The 22,418-nt window shown below is 36.5% G+C and overlaps 1 protein-coding gene and 1 long non-coding RNA gene across 2 annotated transcripts in view; one reads left to right on the top strand and one right to left on the bottom strand.

Annotated features, from left to right (window-relative positions):
* LOC113092898 (uncharacterized) overlaps positions 1-22,418 on the bottom strand; it is a 50,248-nt gene that overhangs the window by 23,944 nt on the left and 3,886 nt on the right. Inside the window, exons 2-4 of the mRNA XM_026258672.1 lie at positions 20,946-21,278; positions 18,676-19,014; positions 17,922-17,929 (exon numbers count right to left, since the gene is read on the bottom strand). Of these exons, the coding sequence (XP_026114457.1) occupies positions 17,922-17,929; positions 18,676-19,014; positions 20,946-21,278 (680 nt within the window). The remainder of the gene's footprint in view (positions 1-17,921; positions 17,930-18,675; positions 19,015-20,945; positions 21,279-22,418) is intronic.
* On the top strand, positions 15-596 carry LOC113092899 (uncharacterized). The gene is made up of 3 exons (XR_003287651.1): positions 15-104; positions 190-251; positions 412-596. It is a non-coding gene; the product is annotated as an uncharacterized LOC113092899 (long non-coding RNA).

Raw genomic sequence — 22,418 nt, 5'->3', positions numbered from 1 at the left:
GATGTCATGTAAGAATTTAGCCCACATGTGCAGTAATTAATACGTCATTCATGTTACAGTATGCTTTCTATATTACCCTGGGTGGAACGTTTGACTTCTCAGAGGTGGGTTTACCAACCATATTAAAATATATTCTGTAAGTTTGCAATTTATTTGTTTTGATAAACTTGTTTTTTTTCCAAACTATAGTCAGACATGCCAAGTATTAGAAGATGGTGGTCTGCCCTTTTGCTGGAGCTGTTCCCACCAAGGTATGCATTTTCCCCCTGGTATTTATCCCTTTGGATGGCGAAATGTATTTACAATTGGTGATATTTTAAATTGGTCTTACCTGCATGCAGTCAATCTTGATATTGTTCGCTATTTGTCTTGATATTTAATAATGTATTTTTATGTCACAAATTCATCAAGATCATTCACAAAAAGCCAGCAAAGAAAAAAGAGGCGAATCGGGGCTGACAAGAGACAAGACACTGGTATTGTTTACTTTGTTTGAGGGGCTCCATTATTGATTACAAATGTTTTTTATTTGTTTGTTTTCCCCAAATTATTGCTGTTCTATTGTCTCTTCCTTGTAGTTGCAACCAGTGACACACCCCTGAACATAAAGCAGGCATGTATTTGCCATTTTATTCGATCTCTAAACTGCAGTTGGATTATTATAACCACAACTTTTGTTCCTCCACAGCTTCCTCTGGTAGTTCTTCGAGCAATCTTGCTGGAAGTTGTTGTTCATGATGGTGATGTTGCAATCCGCACCCTTGCCCTTACATGCAGTTGCTTCAACAACATTGTGTGCATGGAAAGTTTCCTGCGAGAGGCTCACTTTCGGTGGTTGGACAGTAGGTTTTGTCTTATTACCCTTCCCATTTTTCTTGATATCATTGTTAGGTAAATGGAAGCTCTGTTTGTTTCTTTCACAATTGACATGTAACAGTGGCCAGTACATTGTTGCACTTTAAAGGCAGTTGCCTGTGAATGAGATCAGCTGAATTATTTTTTAATATACATTTATCAGGTGTGGTGAACTGGAAGGCATTTAGTGAGAACTTCAGATCCCTGTACAGGATTCCTTACTCAATATCCAGATGCCTTCAGTGTGACAGTTTGTACAAGCATTATGGAGCAGGCTACAGAGGGAGAGGACAAAGAGGCGTGTTGCAGGGGTTTTACTCCTCTGATGACTTCGAGGGATATTGTGGAAGCGACTGTTTTTATGAGGCTGGAGCATAGGCTGGAGAAAACATTTAATGTTTCAGATTAGATTCAAATTTTTCTTTTGTTATCACTCGCCTTTTAGAAAATATTTTTCTTAAAATACGAATTAGTTTAGTTTTGTAGCTATGCAATCAATAAAGTGATACTAACAGGTTTTTATTTCTTGAATATTAATTTATATACTTTTTAGTTTGTTTTTATTACACTCAACTAAGAATATTGCATTTAAAATAATTATTTGTGTTAAGTGTTATAAGTTTGTGGCTATGTGGTCAATAAAATTATCCTACTGTTTAAAGTTTTTGGAGTCATCATTTCAGGTCAACATTTTCTTTATAATCAATTTCACAAGGTCAGCTAAATATCAGTAATGCATATAAAGCTTATTCTGTAAAAATATGGCAAGTTCAAATGCAAATGCAACATTTGCTTCTATATTTGTATATGTTGAGGGAAAAATTATATATAATAATACTAATATATAATAATATATGATAATATTAATATATAATAATAATAATAACAGCGTTAATTATAAATAACTTGAGTAAACACCAAATGTAAAATGCTGTCTAAATTGTTCCGCAGGAAGGTATTTAAAGGTATTTTAGGCTTTAATGGTGCTCATATGTTGATAAGTGCAGTCATGTCACACTTTTATAGCTTTTATGAAAAATGTTTACACTAAGGAAATACAATTTGACATTTGTTTGTAAATAAAATATTAAATACATCTTTTGCTCATTTTCTGTGCTCTTTAAATATTTTTAAGCGCAACAATATACTGTTAAAACATGATGGACCAAAAATGGTTATAAATAATTAAAGATAATAGTTTTCTTTGAATAGACTATGCTGAATGATATTTATTTATTTGTAATGTTGTCACAGTAAATGGTTTAAAGCCTTTTACGTTTTATTTGTCTGACTAAAGTACAATAATACTGAAACGTAGTTCCCTTTCAGCGGTTACTCATTTGAGGTTTGACTTGGCTTAAAATTATCTCACACATTTCCTTTAAGCTAAGTATTCGTAAATTAAATGTTGTATCATTGAGTAAAATGTTTCAATGCGTCTGCACTTAGGCACTTAAGAAAAAATGACATGCAGCATTCGTTTTTGTTTCTTTATTTTTACATAAATCATTGATCGGAAAAACGCGAAAGAAAAAAATAATGATGTGTGGCTTTCAGGGCTTCCGTACTTTTTTGATTGGATTGTTAAAAACGCCTAATTCTTGTATGAAAACACCCCTAAAAGGGGAAACGCCCCCTTTTTGTTCCGCAGAGACCTATACTTGGGACAATCTAGCGGGTTTCTTTCTTCCTCTTTCTCTCTTCTTCTTCTTCTTCTTCTTTATTGTTTATTGGCGGTTGGCAAACCAGCTTTTGGTGTATTTCCGCCACCTACTGGGATGGAGTGTGAATACCTAGGGTGATGGAATGGAAAACTACTATCTAGTAATAAAAAAAAATAAAAAAAACATTATTTGTGTAACCTTAAATTCTGTTTATCAACCGTGTATCTCTCAAATATTTAAATAAAATAGGGTACACTTTTGGTTGTATCTGTGCACTCTGAAATAAATCTTTTATTGCTAGCTGAACTTTCAGTTCCTTTAGATCTTCCACAAGTTGAGCTCGTTCCTCATTATATGCTTAACATTGAACAAGCACATGCTCCACTGTTTCTGCCACCCCACAATGGATGCACCCATCTGTCTCACTTTTACCTAACATGTGTAAATAATAATTTAATCTGGTGTGCCCAATGGCTATCCTCGAGATAACTGTATCATCTCTTCTGGATCCATATTTTCTCCTTTCACTCCCCACTGTATTCTGAATATTGTACAGATGTCTTCCTTTTAACTCCTTATTCCAGTTGTCTTGCCAGATATTTATAACAGCTTTTCTTACAATGCACTTAGCTTCAGCTTTGCTTAATGGAATCTCTATGTCGACTTCATCCTTTTTTAATCCCGTCTTTGCCAGTTTGTCCACTATCTCATTTCCCTCAACTCCAACATGAGCTGGTACCCATAAAAATGATATATTTTTGTCTAGTGGATTTATTCTGTACAAAATCTGTAATATATCGTATAAGATATCTTGTCTAGCATCTGACATTCCACTCTTTAAGCTGCACAAAGCTGAGAATGAATCAGAGCATATGACTGTATCCTTAATATTAGATTCTTCTACCCATATCATTGCTATGAATATTGCCATGAGTTCTGTTGTAAATACTGATATATCATTAGACAGCCTTTTAACAGTACTTTGTTCAATATGAGGTATATACAGGGAGTGCAGAATTATTAGGCAAGTTGTATTTTTGAGGAATAATTTTATTATTGAACAACAACCATGTTCTCAATGATTCCAAAAACTCATTAATATCAAAGCTGAATATTTTTGGAAGTAGTTTTTAGTTTGTTTTTAGTTGTAGCTATTTTAGGAGGATATCTGTGTGTGCAGGTGACTATTACTGTGCATAATTATTAGGCAACTTAACAAAAAACAAATATATACCCATTTCAATTATTTATTTTCAGCAGTGAAACCAATATAACATCTCAACATTCACAAATATACATTTCTGACATTCAAAAACAAAACAAAAACAAATCAGTGACCAATATAGCCACCTTTCTTTGCAAGGACACTCAAAAGCCTGCCATCCATGGATTCTGTCAGTGTTTTGATCTGTTCACCATCAACATTGCGTGCAGCAGCAACCACAGCCTCCCAGACACTGTTCAGAGAGGTGTACTGTTTTCCCTCCTTGTAAATCTCACATTTCATGATGGACCACAGGTTCTCTATGGGGTTCAGATCAGGTGAACAAGGAGGCCAAGTCATTAGTTTTTCTTCTTTTAGACCCTTTCTTGCCAGCCACGCTGTGGAGTACTTGGACGCGTGTGATGGAGCATTGTCCTGCATGAAAATCATGTTTTTCTTGAAGGATGCAGACTTCTTCCTGTAACACTGCTTTAAGAAGGTGTCTTCCAGAAACTGGCAGTAGGACTGGGAGTTGAGCTTGACTCCATCCTCAACCCGAAAAGGCCCCACAAGCTCATCTTTGATGATAGCAGCCCAAACCAGTACTCCACCTCCACCTTGCTGGCGTCTGAGTCGGACTGGAGCTCTCTGCCCTTTACCGATCCAGCCACGGGCCCATGCATCTGGCCCATCAAGACTCACTCTCATTTCATCAGTCCATAAAACCTTAGAAAAATCAGTCTTGAGATATTTCTTTGCCCAGTCTTGACGTTTCAGCATGTGTGTCTTGTTCAGTGGTGGTCGTTTTTCAGCCTTTCTTACCTTGGCCATGTCTCTGAGTATTGCACACCTTGTGCTTTTGGGCACTCCAGTGATGTTGCAGCTCTGAAATATGGCAAAACTGGTGGCAAGTGGCATCTTGGCAGCTGTACGCTTGACTTTTCTCAGTTCACAGGCAGTTATTTTGCGCCTTGGTTTTTCCACACGCTTCTTGCGACCCTGTTGGCTATTTTGAATGAAACGCTTGATTGTTCGATGATCACGCTTCAGAAGCTTGGCAATTTTAAGAGTGCTGCATCCCTCTGCAAGATATCTCACTATTTTTGACTTTTCGGAGCCTGTCAAGTCCTTCTTTTGACCCATTTTGCCAAAGGAAAGGAAGTTGCCTAATAATTATGCACACCTGATATAGGGTGTTGATGTCATTAAACCACACCCCTTCTCATTACTGAGATGCACATCACCTAATATGCTTAATTGGTAGTAGGCTTTCGAGCCTATACAGCTTGGAGTAAGACAACATGCATAAAGAGGATGATGTGGTCAAAATCCTCATTTGCCTAATAATTCTGCACACAGTGTATATTGCTGCTGCTGTATAACCAGATTGAGGATTTTTAGACCCATCAGTAAATATCTGAACACTATTGTTATAATTTTGATTCAAATAGTTTACCACTGCTATATTCATAGATATACACCTTTCCTTTTCATTCTTTATGATGTTTAATTGTAGATCCACTAAAGGCATTTTGTACATCCAAGGGGGTACACTTGGTGTAATTACCGTATGATTCATGACTATACCATCTATTCCAATATCTTTGGCAACTTTATCAGCATTCCATCCAAAACTAATAAAACTCGCATATTCATGCTCCCAACTTTCTTTTACCACATCTTTTACTGGATTAGCATCTGCATGTCCCTTTACTGAGCAACAATACACCATTTTCAGCTTAATTCTCCTAATTTCTAAAGGCATTTCTGCCATTTCAACTTGCAAAGCAGAGATTGGAGATGTTCTAAATGCCCCACATGCTATTCTCAGTGCTTGGGATTGTACTCCATTTACTTTAGTATGGAAGGTGCTGCTGAACTGTATACTATGCCACCATAATCAATAATTGGCCTTATCATTGCACAGTAAATTCTCTTTAAAGAATACCGAGTTGCCCCCCAATCTACTCCTGCAAGACACCTGAGAACATTAACTCCCTTTTTACATTTTTCAACCACTTTCTTGATGTGTGACGCAAAAGTAAGTCTAGAATCCATCCAGATCCCAAGGAACCTAACTTCTGAGACCTGTTCTAATACCTTATCATATAACTTAAGTTTAGTACTTGGTAATTTCTTTTTCTTAGAAAACCATATTACTTTTGTTTTTTCAACAGACATTCTAAAGCTCCAGTTATTAGCCCATTTTTCCACTTCTATGATGGCTTTCTGCATACAGCTTTCCACATATGTCACATTTCTACCCCGTTTCCACAGTGCACCGTCATCTGCATACAGGGATTTTCCAATACCTTGTCAAACTTTGGAAAATATATCATTAATCATGATATAAAACAGTACTGGACTACACACACTTCCTTGTGGTGTACCATTATCAATTGAAAAAATCCTAGAATAACTTGCCCCAACCCTAACTTGAATAGTCCTATTTAGCAGAAAATCCATTATCCAATTATACATTTTTCCTTTAATGCCCATCTTTTCTAATTTAATTAAAAGTCCCTCTCTCCATAACATGTCGTAAGCCTTTTCAACATCAAAAAATACTCCAACTAATACTTCTTTATTTACCATTGCCTTTCTGATTTCAGATTCTAAACATATAACTGAATCCATAGTATTTCGTCCTTTTCTAAATCCGCTTTGATATGGGCACAAAAGATTTTCCTTTTCTATAACATAATTTAATCTGCCTATTACCATTCTTTCCATCAATTTACACATATTTGATGTTAATGCAATCGGTCTATAACTAGATGCTAACGAATGATTCTTCCCAGGCTTTGCAATTGGAACGATTACACCATGTTTCCATGAAGAGGGAAGTTTACCTATTTCCCACATCTTATTAAAAAGTAGTAAGATAAAATTCAGGGACACATCTGAAAGATGATTCATCATTTCATAACATATATCGTCCTTCCCTGGAGATGTATGCCTGACCCCTTGTAGTTTCAACTCATAGATGGTAAACCCTTCATCAATTACATCACCCTCAAGGACTCTTTGAACCATTATATTGATGATTTGCTCTCTATACGTTCTCATATCATCTGATATGTTACTATCACTGTGAACCTTTACAAAAGCTTCTACTAACTCCTCTGCCTTTTCTTCATTAGATGTAATATATTTATCATCTTTGATTAACGTTGGGACACCTTTATACATTTGAATCCCTCCCATCTTTCTTATCATATTCCACATTTCACTTATATCTGTACTCTCACCTATTTCATCACAAAAAGTCCTTCAATACTTCCTTTTATTCACCCTTATTACTCTTCTTACATCTGTCTGGGCTCTCTTATATGCTTTTAAGTCTTCAAATAAATATGTTTTTTTTTTTTCACTTTTCTTAACGCTTTGTTTCTTATTTTAATTACTTCACTACATTTGTCTGTCCACCAAGGTACTGCCTCTTTTACCCTGATACCTTTATTTTTTCCTATTACCTCATTAGCTGTATCACAAAGAATATTATTTATTTCCTTATTCAGTTCCTCTATAGCTGTGTCCAAATTCAGGGTCTGCATCCTCCTTAGGATCCTTCCTACCCGGTTGAAGGAGGATGGGTCCTCCGACGACCGCAAAAACCGGAAGTCGGTGTTTGTGAATTTGGACAGCCTACCCTTCTTTCAGTTCCCTCCCTTACCCGTTGCTCATATCCTGTCGCCTAGCAACCGTGACAGCGCTAAGCAAGTAGCGGGTGAAGAGCTCATTGTTCTCTCCCCGGAGCTTTATAAAAACTTCTGTCTGCTCTTTCGTCCTTAGAACCGTTAAAAACAGCTTCAATCACTAACAAATAAGCTGTGTGTAAGGGGATATTCACACAGGCAGTAAGGAAGAAGCTAGTTTATGAAAGTAAACTTTTTTTTTTTTTTAAATATAACTTGTTACACATACAAATGAAAAAAAAAAATGCTTAACGCTAAAACAAAATGCCTAACTAGAAAACCACTGAAAATATATATTTTTGAAAAGCCAGTTTTTAAAAAACATCAAAAATAATACTCCTCCCCCACTCCGCTACCGCTCGCTTCGTCCTGCCGAAAAGAATTATGGGATAGGTAGGACGCGAAAGGATCCACCACACCCATCCTTCCAATTCGGGGAAAAGGAGGACGCATTTGTGGGCCGCATTTGAAGGATCCTACGAATTTGGACAGCCTTCGTCGCGGCGCTGTGACGTAACATCCTTCAAATGAGTCCTCCGAAGGATGTAGACCCTGAATTTGGACACAGCCTATGTCTCCTAAATTTTCCTCTTTCTTTCTTCTTCTTCTTAAGGTTTTATTGGCGGTTGACAAGCAACAAAATGGTGTATTACCGCCACCAACTGGTATGGAGTGTGGATCAAAATGACATTTTATATCCTCTCATACAAATTATTTATTCTAAGATACTGAAAAATAAAAGTATAACATTCATTTCCAGATTTATTTTGTAAAAGCTCATATTTCTGACAGTATATCATAACATGTTCCACAGTTTCTTCTTGCCCACAAAATGTACACCTTCCCGTATCATGTTTACCCATTTTATAAAGTGTACCATTTAATCCTGTATGTCCAAATCTCATCCTTGATATTACTATCTCCTCTCTCCTGTTTTTTCCTGCACTTCTCATCTCTCCCACTTTCCTTTGGATTCTGTAAAACCATCGACCTTTCTTCTCCATATCCCATTGTTTTTGCCACCTTACCTTCAACCTTTCCTTAATAATACTCTTGATTTCATTCTTACTTATACTAACACTTAAGTTAATTTCATTATTTTTAAAGGCTTCCTTTGCTGCCTTATCTGCCATTTCATTTCCTTGGATACCAATATGTGCAGGTACCCATAAAACATTCACTGTAAGTCCCATCATTTGTATTCTGTATAATGTTTGCTGTATTTCTATTAAAATATCTGGTCTACTTTCCGAATGACTGTACTATGCTAACCAATGACGAACTTGAGTCCGAACAAACAACTGATTTTAAAGGTCTTATCTCCTCTATCCACTGTATTGCTAATAATATTGCAATCATTTCCCCTGTATAAAGCGATAACTCATCACTAATCATTTTCCTTATTGCTAACTGAAACTCTGGAACAATAAAAGCGACTCCTATTGTCTATATTCTTTGATGCATCTGTATATATCTGAACATAGCTGTGGTAATCATTAATATATTTCTGCACATTACATGAACTCCATTCTTTGTCCCTGTTTTTCTTTTCTAACAATGTAAAATCTACTGTAGCATCTGAGAGTAACCATGGTTTTATTACTGGTAGCGGAACAGTTGGACTAAGAATCAGAATCAGAATCAGAATGAGCTTTATTGCCAGGTATGTTTACACATACGAGGAATTTGTTTTCGTGACAGAAGCTCAGCAGTACAACATAATGACAGCGACAGAACATAAAACACATAATAAGAGAATAAAAAATACAAATAAGTAGATAGTGAATGACAATATACAAATTGACAATTGTAGGCAGGTATATTACAAAATGCAGTTATGTATGTACATGTATATTATGTGCAAAATTTAAGTGTATACTAAGTATGTGTGTTAGATAAATAAAGTGTATGTGTATATAAATATAAAGTGTAGTGTGTTCGCAGTTATTATCAGCTGTTCATAAGATGGATTGCCTGAGGGAAGAAACTGGTCCTGTGTCTGGTTGTTCTAGTGCTCAGTGCTCTGTAGCGTCGACCAGATGGCAACAGTTCAAAGAGGGAGTGTGCTGGATGTGAGGGGTCCAGAGTGATTTTACTGGCCCTTTTGCTCACTCTGAATAAGTACAGTTCTTGAATAGAAGGGAGGGTTGTGCCAATGATTCGCTCAGCAGTCCGGACTACCCTCTGTAGTCTTCTGAGGTCAGATTTAGAAGCTGAGCTGAACCAGACAGTTACTGAAGTGCAGAGGATGGATTCAATGATGGTGGAGTAGAACTGTTTCAGCAGCTCCTGTGGCAGGTTAAACTTCCTCAACTGGCGAAGGAAGTACAACCTCTGCTGGGCCTTTTTCACGATGGAGTCATTGTGAATGTCCCACTTCAGGTCCTGAGAGATAGTGGTGCCCAGGAACCTGAATGACTCCACTGCAGTCACAGTGCTGTTCATGATGGTGAGTGGGGGGAGTGCAGGGGGGTTTCTCCTGAAGTCCACGATCATCTCCACTGTTTTGAGCGTGTTAAGCTCCAGGTTGTTGAGAGTGCACCAGACAGCCAGCTCTTTTACCTCCTGTCTGTAAGCAGACTCGTCACCATCCTGAATGAGGCCGATGAGTGTGGTGTCGTCTGCAACTTCAGGAGCTTGACAGAAGGGTCTTTAGATGTGCAATCATTAGTGTACAGGGAGAAGAGCAGTGGGGAGAGAACGCAGCCCTGGGGAGCTCCGGTGCTGATTGTACGGGTGCTGGATGTGTATTTTCCCAACCTCACTAGCTGCTGCCTATCTGTCAGGAAGCTGTTGATCCACTGGCAGATGTAGGTGGGCACGGAGAGCTGATTTAGTTTGGGCAGGAGGAGGTTTGGGATGATCGTGTTGAAGGCCGAGCTGAAGTCCACAAACAGGATCCTCACATAAGTCCCCGGTCTGTCTAGGTGTTGCAGAACATAATGCAGTCCAATGTTTACTGCATCGTCCACAGACCTGTTTGCTCTGTAGGCAAACTGAAGAGGATCCAGCAAGGGCCCAGTGATGTCCTTCAGGTGGGCCAGCACCAGTTTTTCAAATGACTTCATGACTACAGATGTTAGAGCCACAGGCCTGTAGTCATTTAGTCCTGTAATTTTGGTTTTCTTAGGGATGGGGATGATGGTGGAGCGTTTGAAGCATGAAGGGACTTCACACAGTTCCAGCGATCTGTTGAAGATCTGTGTGAAGATGGGGGCCAGCTGGTCAGCACAGGATTTCAGACAGGCTGGTGTAACACAATCTGGGCCTGGTGCTTTTTTCCTTTTCTGCTTCCGGAAGACCTCGCTGATCTGAATTGCAGGTGTGGGGGAGAGGGGGGATGCAGCAGGTATGAATGGTGAGAGTGCTTGATAGGAGAGGTGTTCAGGATGGGTTGCAGGAGCTGTTAATGGTGTGAACGGTTGTTTGGAGAGGCATTCAGGGCTGGTTGCAGGAGTTGTGAAGGGTGTGAATGGTTTTGTGGGGAGGCGTTCAGGGCAGGTGATGGGTGTTCTTTCAAACCTGCAGTAAAACTTGTTCAGATCGTCTGCCAGTCGTTGATTCTCTACAGTGCTGGGGGGTGGTGTCTTGTAATTGGTGATCTTCTTTAGACTTTTCCACACTGATGCGGAGTCGTTCGAAGTGAACTGAGTCCTTATTTTTTCAGAATAATTCCTCTTTGCCACTTTGATCTCTTTTTCCAGTGTGTATTTAGCCTGTTTATACAAGACATTGTCCCCCTTCACGTAAGCATCTTCTTTGGCCTGACGGAGCTGCCTGAGTTTTGCAGTGAACCACGGTTTGTCATTATTGTAAATTAGTTGAGTCTTTGCAGGAATACACATATCCTCACAGAAACTGATATATGATGTTACGGTCTCTGTGAGTTCATCCAGATCGGTGGCAGCAGCTTCAAAAACACTCCAATCAGTGAGGTCAAAACAAGATTGTAGATCCTGCTCTGCTTCATTAGTCCATCTTTTTACTGTCCTTGATACAGGTTTAGCTGATTTTAGTTTCTGACTGTAGGACGGTATAAGATGAACCAGAAGGTGATCAGAACGTCCCAAAGCTGCTCGTGGAACAGAGTGATATGCATCCTTTATTGTAGTGTAACAGTGATCCAATATATTACTGTCTCTTGTGGGACATGTAACATGCTGTCTGTATTTTGGCAGTTCACGGGAGAGATTACCTTTATTAAAGTCCCCAAGAATTATTAAAACAGAGTCCGGGTGTTGTTGTTCTGTGTCTGTGATCTGATCAGCGAGTTTCTGTAAAGCTGAGCTCACGTGCGCTTGTGGATGGATGTAAACACTCACCAGAATGAACGAGTGAAACTCCCGCGGCGAATAGAACTGCTTGCAGTTAATGAAGAGTGTTTCGAGATTTGAGCAGCACGTCTTCTTTAACACAGTTACATCTGTACACCACCGTTCACTGATGTAAAAGCATGTCCCGCCGCCACGCGATTTCCCCGTTGATTCTGCGTCGCGATCCGCTCTAAACCAATAGTATGTTCCTGCACAACCGGAGGCTGCAGATTCAGGACCGCAGATCTAGGACCGCACTTCTAGGACCCTAGTTTTTCGTGACAGCGCCACCTACCGTACTGGACGATATAGCGATGGCTGCAGTTTCAGGTCCGCAGTTCTAGTACCCTGTTGGTTTAGTTTGCAGTCACGTTATTTTGTATATAGCATCAATCTATTAATCTAAGTAGTATTTGTTTTTAAATGTGATTTCTGATTCAAAATGCAGCAGAGTTGAATTACTAAGTGTGCTTTGAGTCACAATTTAAAATTTAAACATGAATTTACAAAAAATATAAATGAAATATAAATTTTGTAAAATTGATGTATATCAATTTTAAAACAATTGTAAAAAAATGAAGAACCTTAAAAGTCTTAGTCTCTTGAATTATACAGTATATTGATTAACCTCCTTAAGGTGAATTAGCTCATTATCAGGTAAGTTAAAGTTGGAATCAGCGTATGGAGTCACTAAATTACAGCCAATATTTTAAAAGTTGTTGAGAGGCAAGACAAGACACAAGAATGATTCAAGAATGTATATACAGTACACACCTTCTCATTCAAACAGTTTTCTTTATTTTCATGACTATGAAAATTGTAGATTCACACTCAAGGCATCAAAACTATGAATTAACACATGTGGAATTATATATGGAATTATATACATAACAAAAAAGTGTGAAACAACTGAAAATATGTCATATTGTAGGTTCTTCAAAGTAGCCACCTTTTGCTTTGATTACTGCTTTGCACACTCTTGGCTTTCTCTTGATGAGCTTCAAGAGCTAGTCACCTGAAATGGTCTTCAACAGTCTTGAAGGAGTTCCCCGAGAGATGCTTAGCGCTTGTTGGCCCTTTTGCCTTCACTCTGCGGTCCAGCAATGACAAAAATGTCATTTTTGCGACAACATCACAACAGTACCAAAGTGCACCCCTTTTCCATCAGTTGCTGCATGGATAGAATGGCTGTAGGCTTCAACTCTAGAGAAAGAGAGAGCGGGAGACGGAGAGAGATAAATAAGAAACATTTGTTTAACATATTCATATATATATATATATATATATATATATATGAAGAGTGAAAGTCTTGTGGTGATGTGGTGCATCTCTTCAATTCGGGCAGGGATCTCCCTTTTTGGATTGTTATATGTATCTTGAAAAAGAGAGCCTACTTGTTAGAATATTTTGAGATCATGAAAATATCCCTAGTGCCTTTTTTAATCATCTGTCCTACAATGAGCCTAACCAAATCCATAAAATCACTTCATATTGGCCATGCAGAACATGACAGAAACTAACACATGATATCAATGGACTGTATGTGGAGTAGACCTGCAGATTAGGCCAAATTGTAACAAGCTATTAACACTGCCAAACGCCTCATTCATCATTGCAAAACAATGCCAAAACAACAGGCTAACACATACTGCAACTAGGCAGTCAGTGCAGTTTAATTATGAAAGATATTTTATACATAAATATGTTAAAACAACGACTATTAAGCCAGTATTCACACTAATACATTAAGCTGCAGGTAAATCTTACAAACCTTACATCAACCATGCTCTTGTCATCTGATAAATTTAATTAATGTGCAGGATTTACTAATTAGATTCACTTATAATACTTCGTCATTAAAACTCAATAAGAATTTATGAAATCATGGCCACGAATTAACGTCGTAGTAATTAATAAAACTAGCTCACAAATTCTTAATTTGGTGGGAATTAATTATTAATTCATAGTTAGCAGTTCTCACTATGTAAACTTCGCACCGTTTAAACGTTATAAAATGAAAACTTAATTAAATATCGGTACTCACCGTCTGATTGCTGTCCATGTCGTCCATCTTTAATTAGTGTTGATCCAGTACAGTAGGTGGCGCTGTCACAAAAATACTAGGGTCCTAAAGCTGCGGTCCAAGAGTTGCGGTCCTGAAACTGCAGCCTCCGGTTGTGCAGGAATACCCTTCTCGTTGTGTCTCATTTCTGAGACACTCGTATTCTGTGACACTAGTAGGCGCTGTTGTCACTGTTTGGCTTGAACTCGATCACAGCAAACAGCTACAGGACCTGTAGTACAGGTTCATGGCGCACGTGCACATCAAATGAGCGCGTCTATACAATCTGTATTCAATGCAATGTGCACCTATTGTCCTCTATTGTATAGCCTATCCAGGAAAGGAGCTTGGTCTAATATGAACAGTACAGCGGTTAGATTAAATGATTGGATTTATTTATTCGTTTTCTAATACTTTTAAATGGTTACAAACAGAGGTGGGTAGAGTTACATTTACTTCGTTACATTTACTTGAGTAAATTTTTGGGGTAACTAATACTTTTTGGAGTACATTTAAAGATGGCTACTTTTACTTGAGTAATTTTTTGGGGGAAAATCTGTACTTTTACTTCGTTACTGTGGGATACGCTCCTCTTGTGTACGAATCTGTAAATAAGATATTGATTTCACAGTGTAAACAGGTTCAGCGATTTTAATGGGAGTTTCTGAGAGTGATTGATAGACGGTCAGCGAAAATGAACTTTGATAATGTAAATGTTATTTGCTCTCTTTCTGAACAATGAAAGATTAGTAGCAGTTTTTATATCACATTGACTTTCAATGTTAAATTCACATTTAATATAAAGTAAGTCGTATTAAAAATATGTTATGGCATGACACCTATATTACTTAAGTAAACTGACAGGTTTTGATAATAAATTACATAATTACTTTGAGCCAGAGGTGGAGAGCACATGTACTTTTACAGAGTAACATTTACACATTTACTTTTTTAAATATTTACTAATATTTAACATTTACTTTTTTTCAAGTAACTTTTACAGAGTTATCTAACATAAGAAACCAAAGGTCAAGAGCCCAACTAAAGCAAACACTGATCTCCATGATGGTGGCATAATTTTAACCAATAAAACATCAGCATCTGATCCTCTGTAACGCACAATAACAGTAGGTGTTCATCACCAATGCACAATCATCATTTAATTAGTCTCTTAATTATCTCATTGACTTTAACTCTTTGAGGACTTGGGATTTGAGTTGAGACTAGTTTGTGACTTGGAAGGAATGACTTGTTTCCTCCTCTGGTGAAATCAGCTGCTGAGTTCATGGGTGGAACAAAAATGTGGCAGGACTTTTACTTTCTGACCCCTGGACTCTCCACCTCTGCTTTGAGCATCGCATATTATAATTATTAACAATTTATGAAAAGTGAGAATCGAGATATTTCATTATATAGTTCATGCTTCTGGAATGTTTCTAATAAAAATGAAAAAAAAAAAAAAGATAATAATAATAATGCTTAATAATAATTTGCCAATATGCTGTGGCTGCTGCGTCACATGACGACCCCCCCATGCCTAGACACAATTAATAATGATATTTCCACAATATTTGTGCTTGCAGAAATATACATTTGTTTACATTTTGCAGAACAGATGAAAGAAGATCCGTCAATTGGTTCGTTATGTTCAGATGTTCAGTAACTTAGCGGTTATGTTAGGAGTTTTCACTCTTCTTTGTGTCAGAGGTTATTTATACATATATAATACATATTTATATAATTTATTTCGTGATGCAAATCAGAATTTTCATCAGCTGTTACTCCAGTTTTCAGAGTTATGATCCTTCAAAATATAATTCTAATATATTGATTTATTACCAGTGCTGGAAACCGTTTTGCTGCTTAATATGTTTTTTGGAACCTGTGAGATTTTGTTTAGGATTATTTGATGAATAGAAAGATAAAAAGAACATCATTGATAGTAAATCAACATATTGGAATGATTTCTGAAGGATTATGTGACATTGAAGACTGGAGTAAAGGCTGATGAAATATATATATATATATATATATATATATATATATATATATATTTATACACACACACATACATTTCATACATTTAATCTATATATCTAAATAAAAATAGACTCAGTATATGACCCAAAGTAACTAGTAACTAACTACTTGAGTAGATTTTTTATCCGATACTTTTTTACTCTTACTCAAGTAACTATTCAGACTAGTACTTTTACTTTTACTTGAGTACAGTTTTTGGGTACTCTACCCACCTCTGGTTACAAATATATATATCTTTTTTTAAATAAAACAATTATGTTTTAGCCTTAAGTGTTATAATTAAGCTAATGTAGATACTCTAGAATGTTTTGAATATGTTTGTTCAAATTCTTAACCGCTTCTTAAATAAATAAAAACTAAAGTGACTGTGTGGAAAGTTTGTTTAGAAATGCTCGTTATTCAACAGACTTATTAAACCAATTAAAAATTTCATGAGAATGAACACAGTCCTGTTGTTTGCAGAGTCTATCTTTGCATTTTGTATGCAAACAATGTTCATGAAGCCGAAGCCGCAGGCTACTAATGTTTTTAAAGGGGTCATCAGAATATGTGACCCCATTGTTATGTACAGTATAGTATTTCCAGTACAGGTAAATTCCTGACACAACAATCAAACCATTTCAGGTAAACTTATATGTCCTTCTATGTACCTTTTTTGTGGTTTTACCACAAATGCAAAATACATTTACAAATGAATACAACCAATACTTTAATTAGCAATGAAATGCTTTATTTTTCAAACAATGTGAGGTCATATCAGGTTAACAGTACCTTTAACTAAACAAAAACTTAAACACTAATAATGTAAAGGCAGGGGATTGACGCGCTGCCCAGCTATAGAGCATCAAGAGGTCAGGCTCTTGTACATATTGCATGTGGTACCTCCGGTCACATATGTCACTCTAAATCTGTAACAACAAAGTTAATAATGATTCCAAGATATTCAGGGTGAATATCTGAGATACAGTAAAACATATAGGTAGCTGTGATACATATACTGTGTTTATCATCTGAAGAAAGCTGTACGATGCATGAATGGGGCCTTAGAATGATCAGAGCACTGAATTATTATTTTTTATCCTGTTTTGGAGCCGTCAGGAACACAATGAGATGCCTGTATTTTTGTTCATTTTATTTTGTTAGGCTAAGATAGTGCTTAAAGTCTTTTTGTTGTTGTTGTTGTTGTTTAGGCATTTTCTGTCTTGGAAGCTTGTGATGTGACATTTAGGGGAAAATGACCTAAACGCTCCCACAATAAATGAAAATTAATTGTAGTCCTTGTTGCTGATATTCATCTGTTGCATGTTGCTCCTCTCTGCTCCTTCTCTGGACCGTATCAAAAATGAACAAAAATACAGCTGTCATCTCTGTCTGTTCTAAAACAGGAGCCCATCTCATACAAAACAATCACCTAATGCATGCAATCAACACATTACCTTTTAAAACTGATAAACTATCAAATTAATAATAAAGAAAAAGGAATTATTGTCTCTCTTTACATTTTACCTTTTAATACTGATAGAATAATAACTACAGAAAAGGTAAAGAGATAAAAGCCAACAAAGTGTTGTGTGTAAAAGTATCTTGTATCTTGTACGGATGTGACTTTTAAAAGATGCACATGAACAGAAGAAGTCAATCCACTTCTTCAGTCAATTATGAGCAGGACCCTGGAGTAAAGAGAGAGAGCAACTGGACACAGAGAAGAGAGGCAATGCAGACAAAACACAATTTCTCATCATTATTTTTAAAATAGAAAGAACAAATGTACAAATTAAAACGATTAGAAAATGAATAAATAAGTGCCAGTTAAATATTTTAAAAGTTGTACTGTTCATATGAAAACCTTTTAAAGTTTTAGTGTATTTTTATTTATAAAGTACACAGTGCATTTGGAGAACATCAAAGTCTTTCTGTGTGAATGAATTTCCTTTAGACTATATGTGTGTGTTGATGTAAAGAAATCTTTTTTTTAACAGTTCATATGCAGGACGTGACCAGACTGCAGAGACGCGCTCATTCAATGTGCACGGGTGCCATGAACCTGCGTTTGCACCCAATTCTGAGTTCAAGCCGAACAGTGACAACAGCGCCCACTAGGGTCACAGAATACGATGGACACAGAATTTGGTTTCGGTTTCGGTTTCCATAACCACGTGATCTGTGACAGGCTGCAGCCGGCTGTAGGCTACTTGAGGAAGTCCGGGAAGAAAATTAACCTTTTTCCACATTTGACCACAAGCTGTCATTAGTGTGCAACGAGTTGCAAAGCTTTGAGTAATGATAATTTTTTTATATATAAATAAACCTCCAGACTAGAGTTTATGGAAGATGAGCTCCAAACCCAAATATAAGGTTTGTGCATTTAACTTGAAATTAAACATTAATGCTTATGGTGTATATGTGACCATTGTTTTGAGTTCAGTATGTCAGTAGAACAAATTAAGTCAGATTGAGGTTTAACGTTCTGTACAAACTCTCAACTAGATTACTATATCTGTTCAAATTCAGTTCCCTCTGAAGATTTCATTTTGTCACAGAGCATACATCATAAAGCAACAGATTTCACAAACATATTTAGATGAAGATTTATTCAAATGGTTAACAAAAGAGAATAATACAAATAGCAGTGAATAATAATGCAAGGAACAACACAATGTGGTCATACCAAGAACATCAGCCTGGATATGATCAGATACAGGGTGAATTATTATTTTGATTATAATATAACAGAACATGCATAGTTTGAGAAATACTGCTGTGATTCATATATTTTAATGTCAGATCAACTGAATTATACACAAACAATTTTTACTTAAAACACTTGGTTACTTACTATTGACAGTAACAGTGAATCTCTTGTATAAAGTCTGTTTGTTGCTGCTGATCTTCACTTTATATTCTCCAGAGTCTGTGGTTCTGGTATTTGTGATGGTCAGAGATCCAGTCTGATGATTCAGCTGCAGTCTGTCTCTGAATCTCTCATCAGTTTCATCATATAATGATGAGCTCTTGGTCTCTATATCAGCTTTAGCTATGAGTTTTCCTTCATCTCCAAACCTCCACACTATCAGCTCATCTCCTTGTATTTGAGGAACATGAAGAGTGACAGGATCTCCATCCGTCACTGACACACTCTTCAATTCAGTTTCAGCCCCAGCAATAACAGATGGAGACTCTACAAATTAAATTAAATTAAATTAAATAAAAAGTGGATGATGTTAACTGTGACGAGATTGGAAATAAGACAAACCTTTTCTAGTTTCCGAGACTCTCCCACTGATCTATATTTATATTAATATAGATCAGTGAGCTCACCATTATGGTGTCATCTAGCAACATTTAGAGACCAGTTTTAGCTGCTTTCAACTGAAAGGAGTTGGCTACACCAGTCAGTGTTTTTTCCTCAAATGTTTGATGGTTTAAATGAAATGTAGGGTCATTAAAAAAAAAAAATCTTATCTTCCATCTTGATGGAAGCAGTTCTGTGCAGATGACGTATGAAATCAGCGTTACACATGCACCGGTGAGACTCATGAAAACCATCGTTTGTTTATGGGATCAAAAGAAGCACATTTATCTTACTTTAGCAAAGGAAAACCATTCTCCTCTTGACATATCAAAATCCTCTGACATTCCGAACTCATACGTCATCCGCCTGGAGCTGCTTCTGTGTGCAACTGTTGGTGCAAGCTAAATTAAAGTGATTATTACATTTTAAATATGGTTATTTTCTTAGAAAAATACTTTGATTCACTACAGGAGTCCCCCCCCCCCCCAACCCTAAGCCCCCAAAGCTGTGTAAGGCACTTTTTTTACTATGGATGGATGCACATTATTTCACTTCTTTTGGACTGATGCACCCCAACACCCACTTTTCATTTTTGGGTGAACTAACCCTTTAACTCCAGGAATCAGAATCTTTCTTGGAATTTACAGAGTTACATTTTTACTCTGAGTGGCTTTATACATGAGGTCCTGGTAAGAAGGTATTTATATTAATGACTGTGATAATTACATGTGAACATTAAAAATGATTATAGATTAAACTTTAATTTGAAGATTAAACTTAAAATATTTAAAAAAAAATATAGGAAGCTATAGTCACTCAGTCACTATTTATCACATATCTATTTACGGGCATCAGAAATTGGTATTTAATTGAAATTTACATTTAATTGCACATAAAATGAGCGCTTTTGTATCACATTGGCTGATTATTCACTGGCAGCTAATAAACAATTATATTCAAAAGTCTTGAGTTACTCACTGACAGTAACAGTGAATCTCTTGTATGAAGTCTGTTTGTTGCTGCTGATCTTCACTTTATATTCTCCAGAGTCTGTGGTTCTGGTGTTTGTGATGGTCAGAGATCCAGTCTGATCCAGCTTCAGTCTGTCTCTGAATCTCTCATCAGTTTCATCATATAATGATGAGCTCTTGGCCTCTATATCAGCTTTAGCTATGAGTTTTCCTTCATCTCCAAACCTCCACACTATCAGCTCATCTCCTTGTATTTGAGGAACATGAAGAGTGACAGGATCTCCCTCCTTCACTGACTCACTCTTCAATTCAGTTTCAGTCCCAGCAATAACAGATGGAGACTCTACAAGAAACAGATTCACAGACAGAGATTAAACTTAAAACACCGTTACTGGCACTAGAATACCAATGTTTATAGTTGATTATTTTATAATATGGTTACTAAATATGACATATGCAGATTAATAAAAGTCATAATAAAATAAAAAAGTAATAATAGGGTCCGTTTGACATGTAGAACAGCAGCTGGCTTACTAATTTGATTGGACATGAGGCATCTAATTTCAAATGACCACAGAGGAACTCTTTTTATATTCCTGAACTTGTCAGTGTTCAATTATTTTCTCTATACAACAAGCAATCTTGTTTTGAATAGTTTCAATAAAGTTGCTGAAGGAATGGAAATGTGATGATATTTAGTACAACAGCACTTTGAATCTGTTTATTTAAAAATAATGCCTAAATAGAAACTTGAAAACATTCAATTATTCAGAAAAAAAAAAAAAAAAAAAAAATATATATATATATATATATATATATATATATATATAATAATAATATGCTCACCATAGACAGTAACCCTGAACATAATATATGAGGTTCCACTGTTGTGGCTGACTTCTGCTTTATAAAGTCCAGAGTGATTGGTTCTGACGTTTGTGATGGTGAGAGATCCAGTCTGATCCAGCCGCAGTCTGCCTCTAAATACCTCATAATCTTCATATAAGATATCATTTCCATCAATCTGAGCGATAGTGGAACCTTTCTCTCCAAACCTCCACAGTAGCAGGACCATTCCTTGTATTTTAGAAAGATCAGGGTTCAGAGTGACAGAATCTCCCTCCATCACTGACACACTCTTCATTTCAGCTTCAGCTCCAGCAATAACAGATGGAGACGCTATAAGAGTCACAGACAGAAAATACATATACTGAACACTGTTACTGGCACGAGAATGCTAAGATTTACAGTTGATTATTTCATTATATGTCATATGCAGATTAATAAAAGTAATCAGTTTGACATGGACAACAATTATGCTAATCAGTTGATTAATTTGATTGGCCAGGAAGAATCTTATTTCATATAAAACGCCCAAAAACATCACTTGTATGTATCACGGTGCCTGAATGTGTTCAATTGCAATTTCTAATTCTATTCAAGGATTGATCCTCCTTTGACTTGTTTTTACATTTATTCTTTTAGCAGGTGCTTGTATACAAAGCTACTTATAAATGAGAAATGAGTGAATACAGGTGCACCTCTTCACTGCTCCAGAGTAACAGAAATCTGTCTGAAAGCACAAAGGTGGATTGATTCTTTGAACAGGACTCACATAATTCATACTACTGTATAAGTGTACATGTGAATAATGTTGTTTAGCCTCATCTGACAGCTTATAAACTGTTTAGAAATGTGAGGAACTTTAAAGCCACTTCACCACATCTCTCACTCAAAATTAAAGCAGTTTATAGTCAGTTTAGAGATCAAATCGCATTTTTTTTTATAATCTGCCTGTAAATGCTTGTATCTCAGGGGATATGTCACCATTTTAGTTGAATATAAACCAAGATATTTTTTTACATATAGTCTCTGGTCAATGGACTTTAGACTATAGATTATTTTCAGAAAATCAGTTCAATACTCAAAATTCAATTAATTTTTTATTTATTATCAATCATTTAATCATTAATCTGCGTATGTATGAAATAAGATTTGCAAACCTAGGTATAAAATGTACAAAATATATTTGCAAAATATAGTTTGCAAATGTGTTTTTCAGCTTTTTGTGGCTCATAAGCAATTCATTGGTTATGGGGGGGGGGGGGTGTTGTGTCATATTCAACATTAAAAAAATAAAACAATTTAAACAACATAAACATCATGACAAATGGTTCAGCACCTGTGTTGCACTTTTAGGGTTAACAATGCTTTGCTCAGACTGAGTATATGTTGATCTAGGGGAAAAGCTTTTGCTCTTTTGCACATCAATGGACTGACTATAATTTACAGGTTTCTCAACTGTATGTTGTTCCTTGA

Source organism: Carassius auratus, unplaced genomic scaffold (assembly GCF_003368295.1).
Source record: "Carassius auratus strain Wakin unplaced genomic scaffold, ASM336829v1 scaf_tig00214737, whole genome shotgun sequence".
NCBI lineage: Eukaryota > Metazoa > Chordata > Actinopteri > Cypriniformes > Cyprinidae > Carassius > Carassius auratus.
The sequence above is the reverse complement of the archived record's forward strand: the minus strand, read 5'-3'. Positions and strand labels throughout refer to the sequence as shown.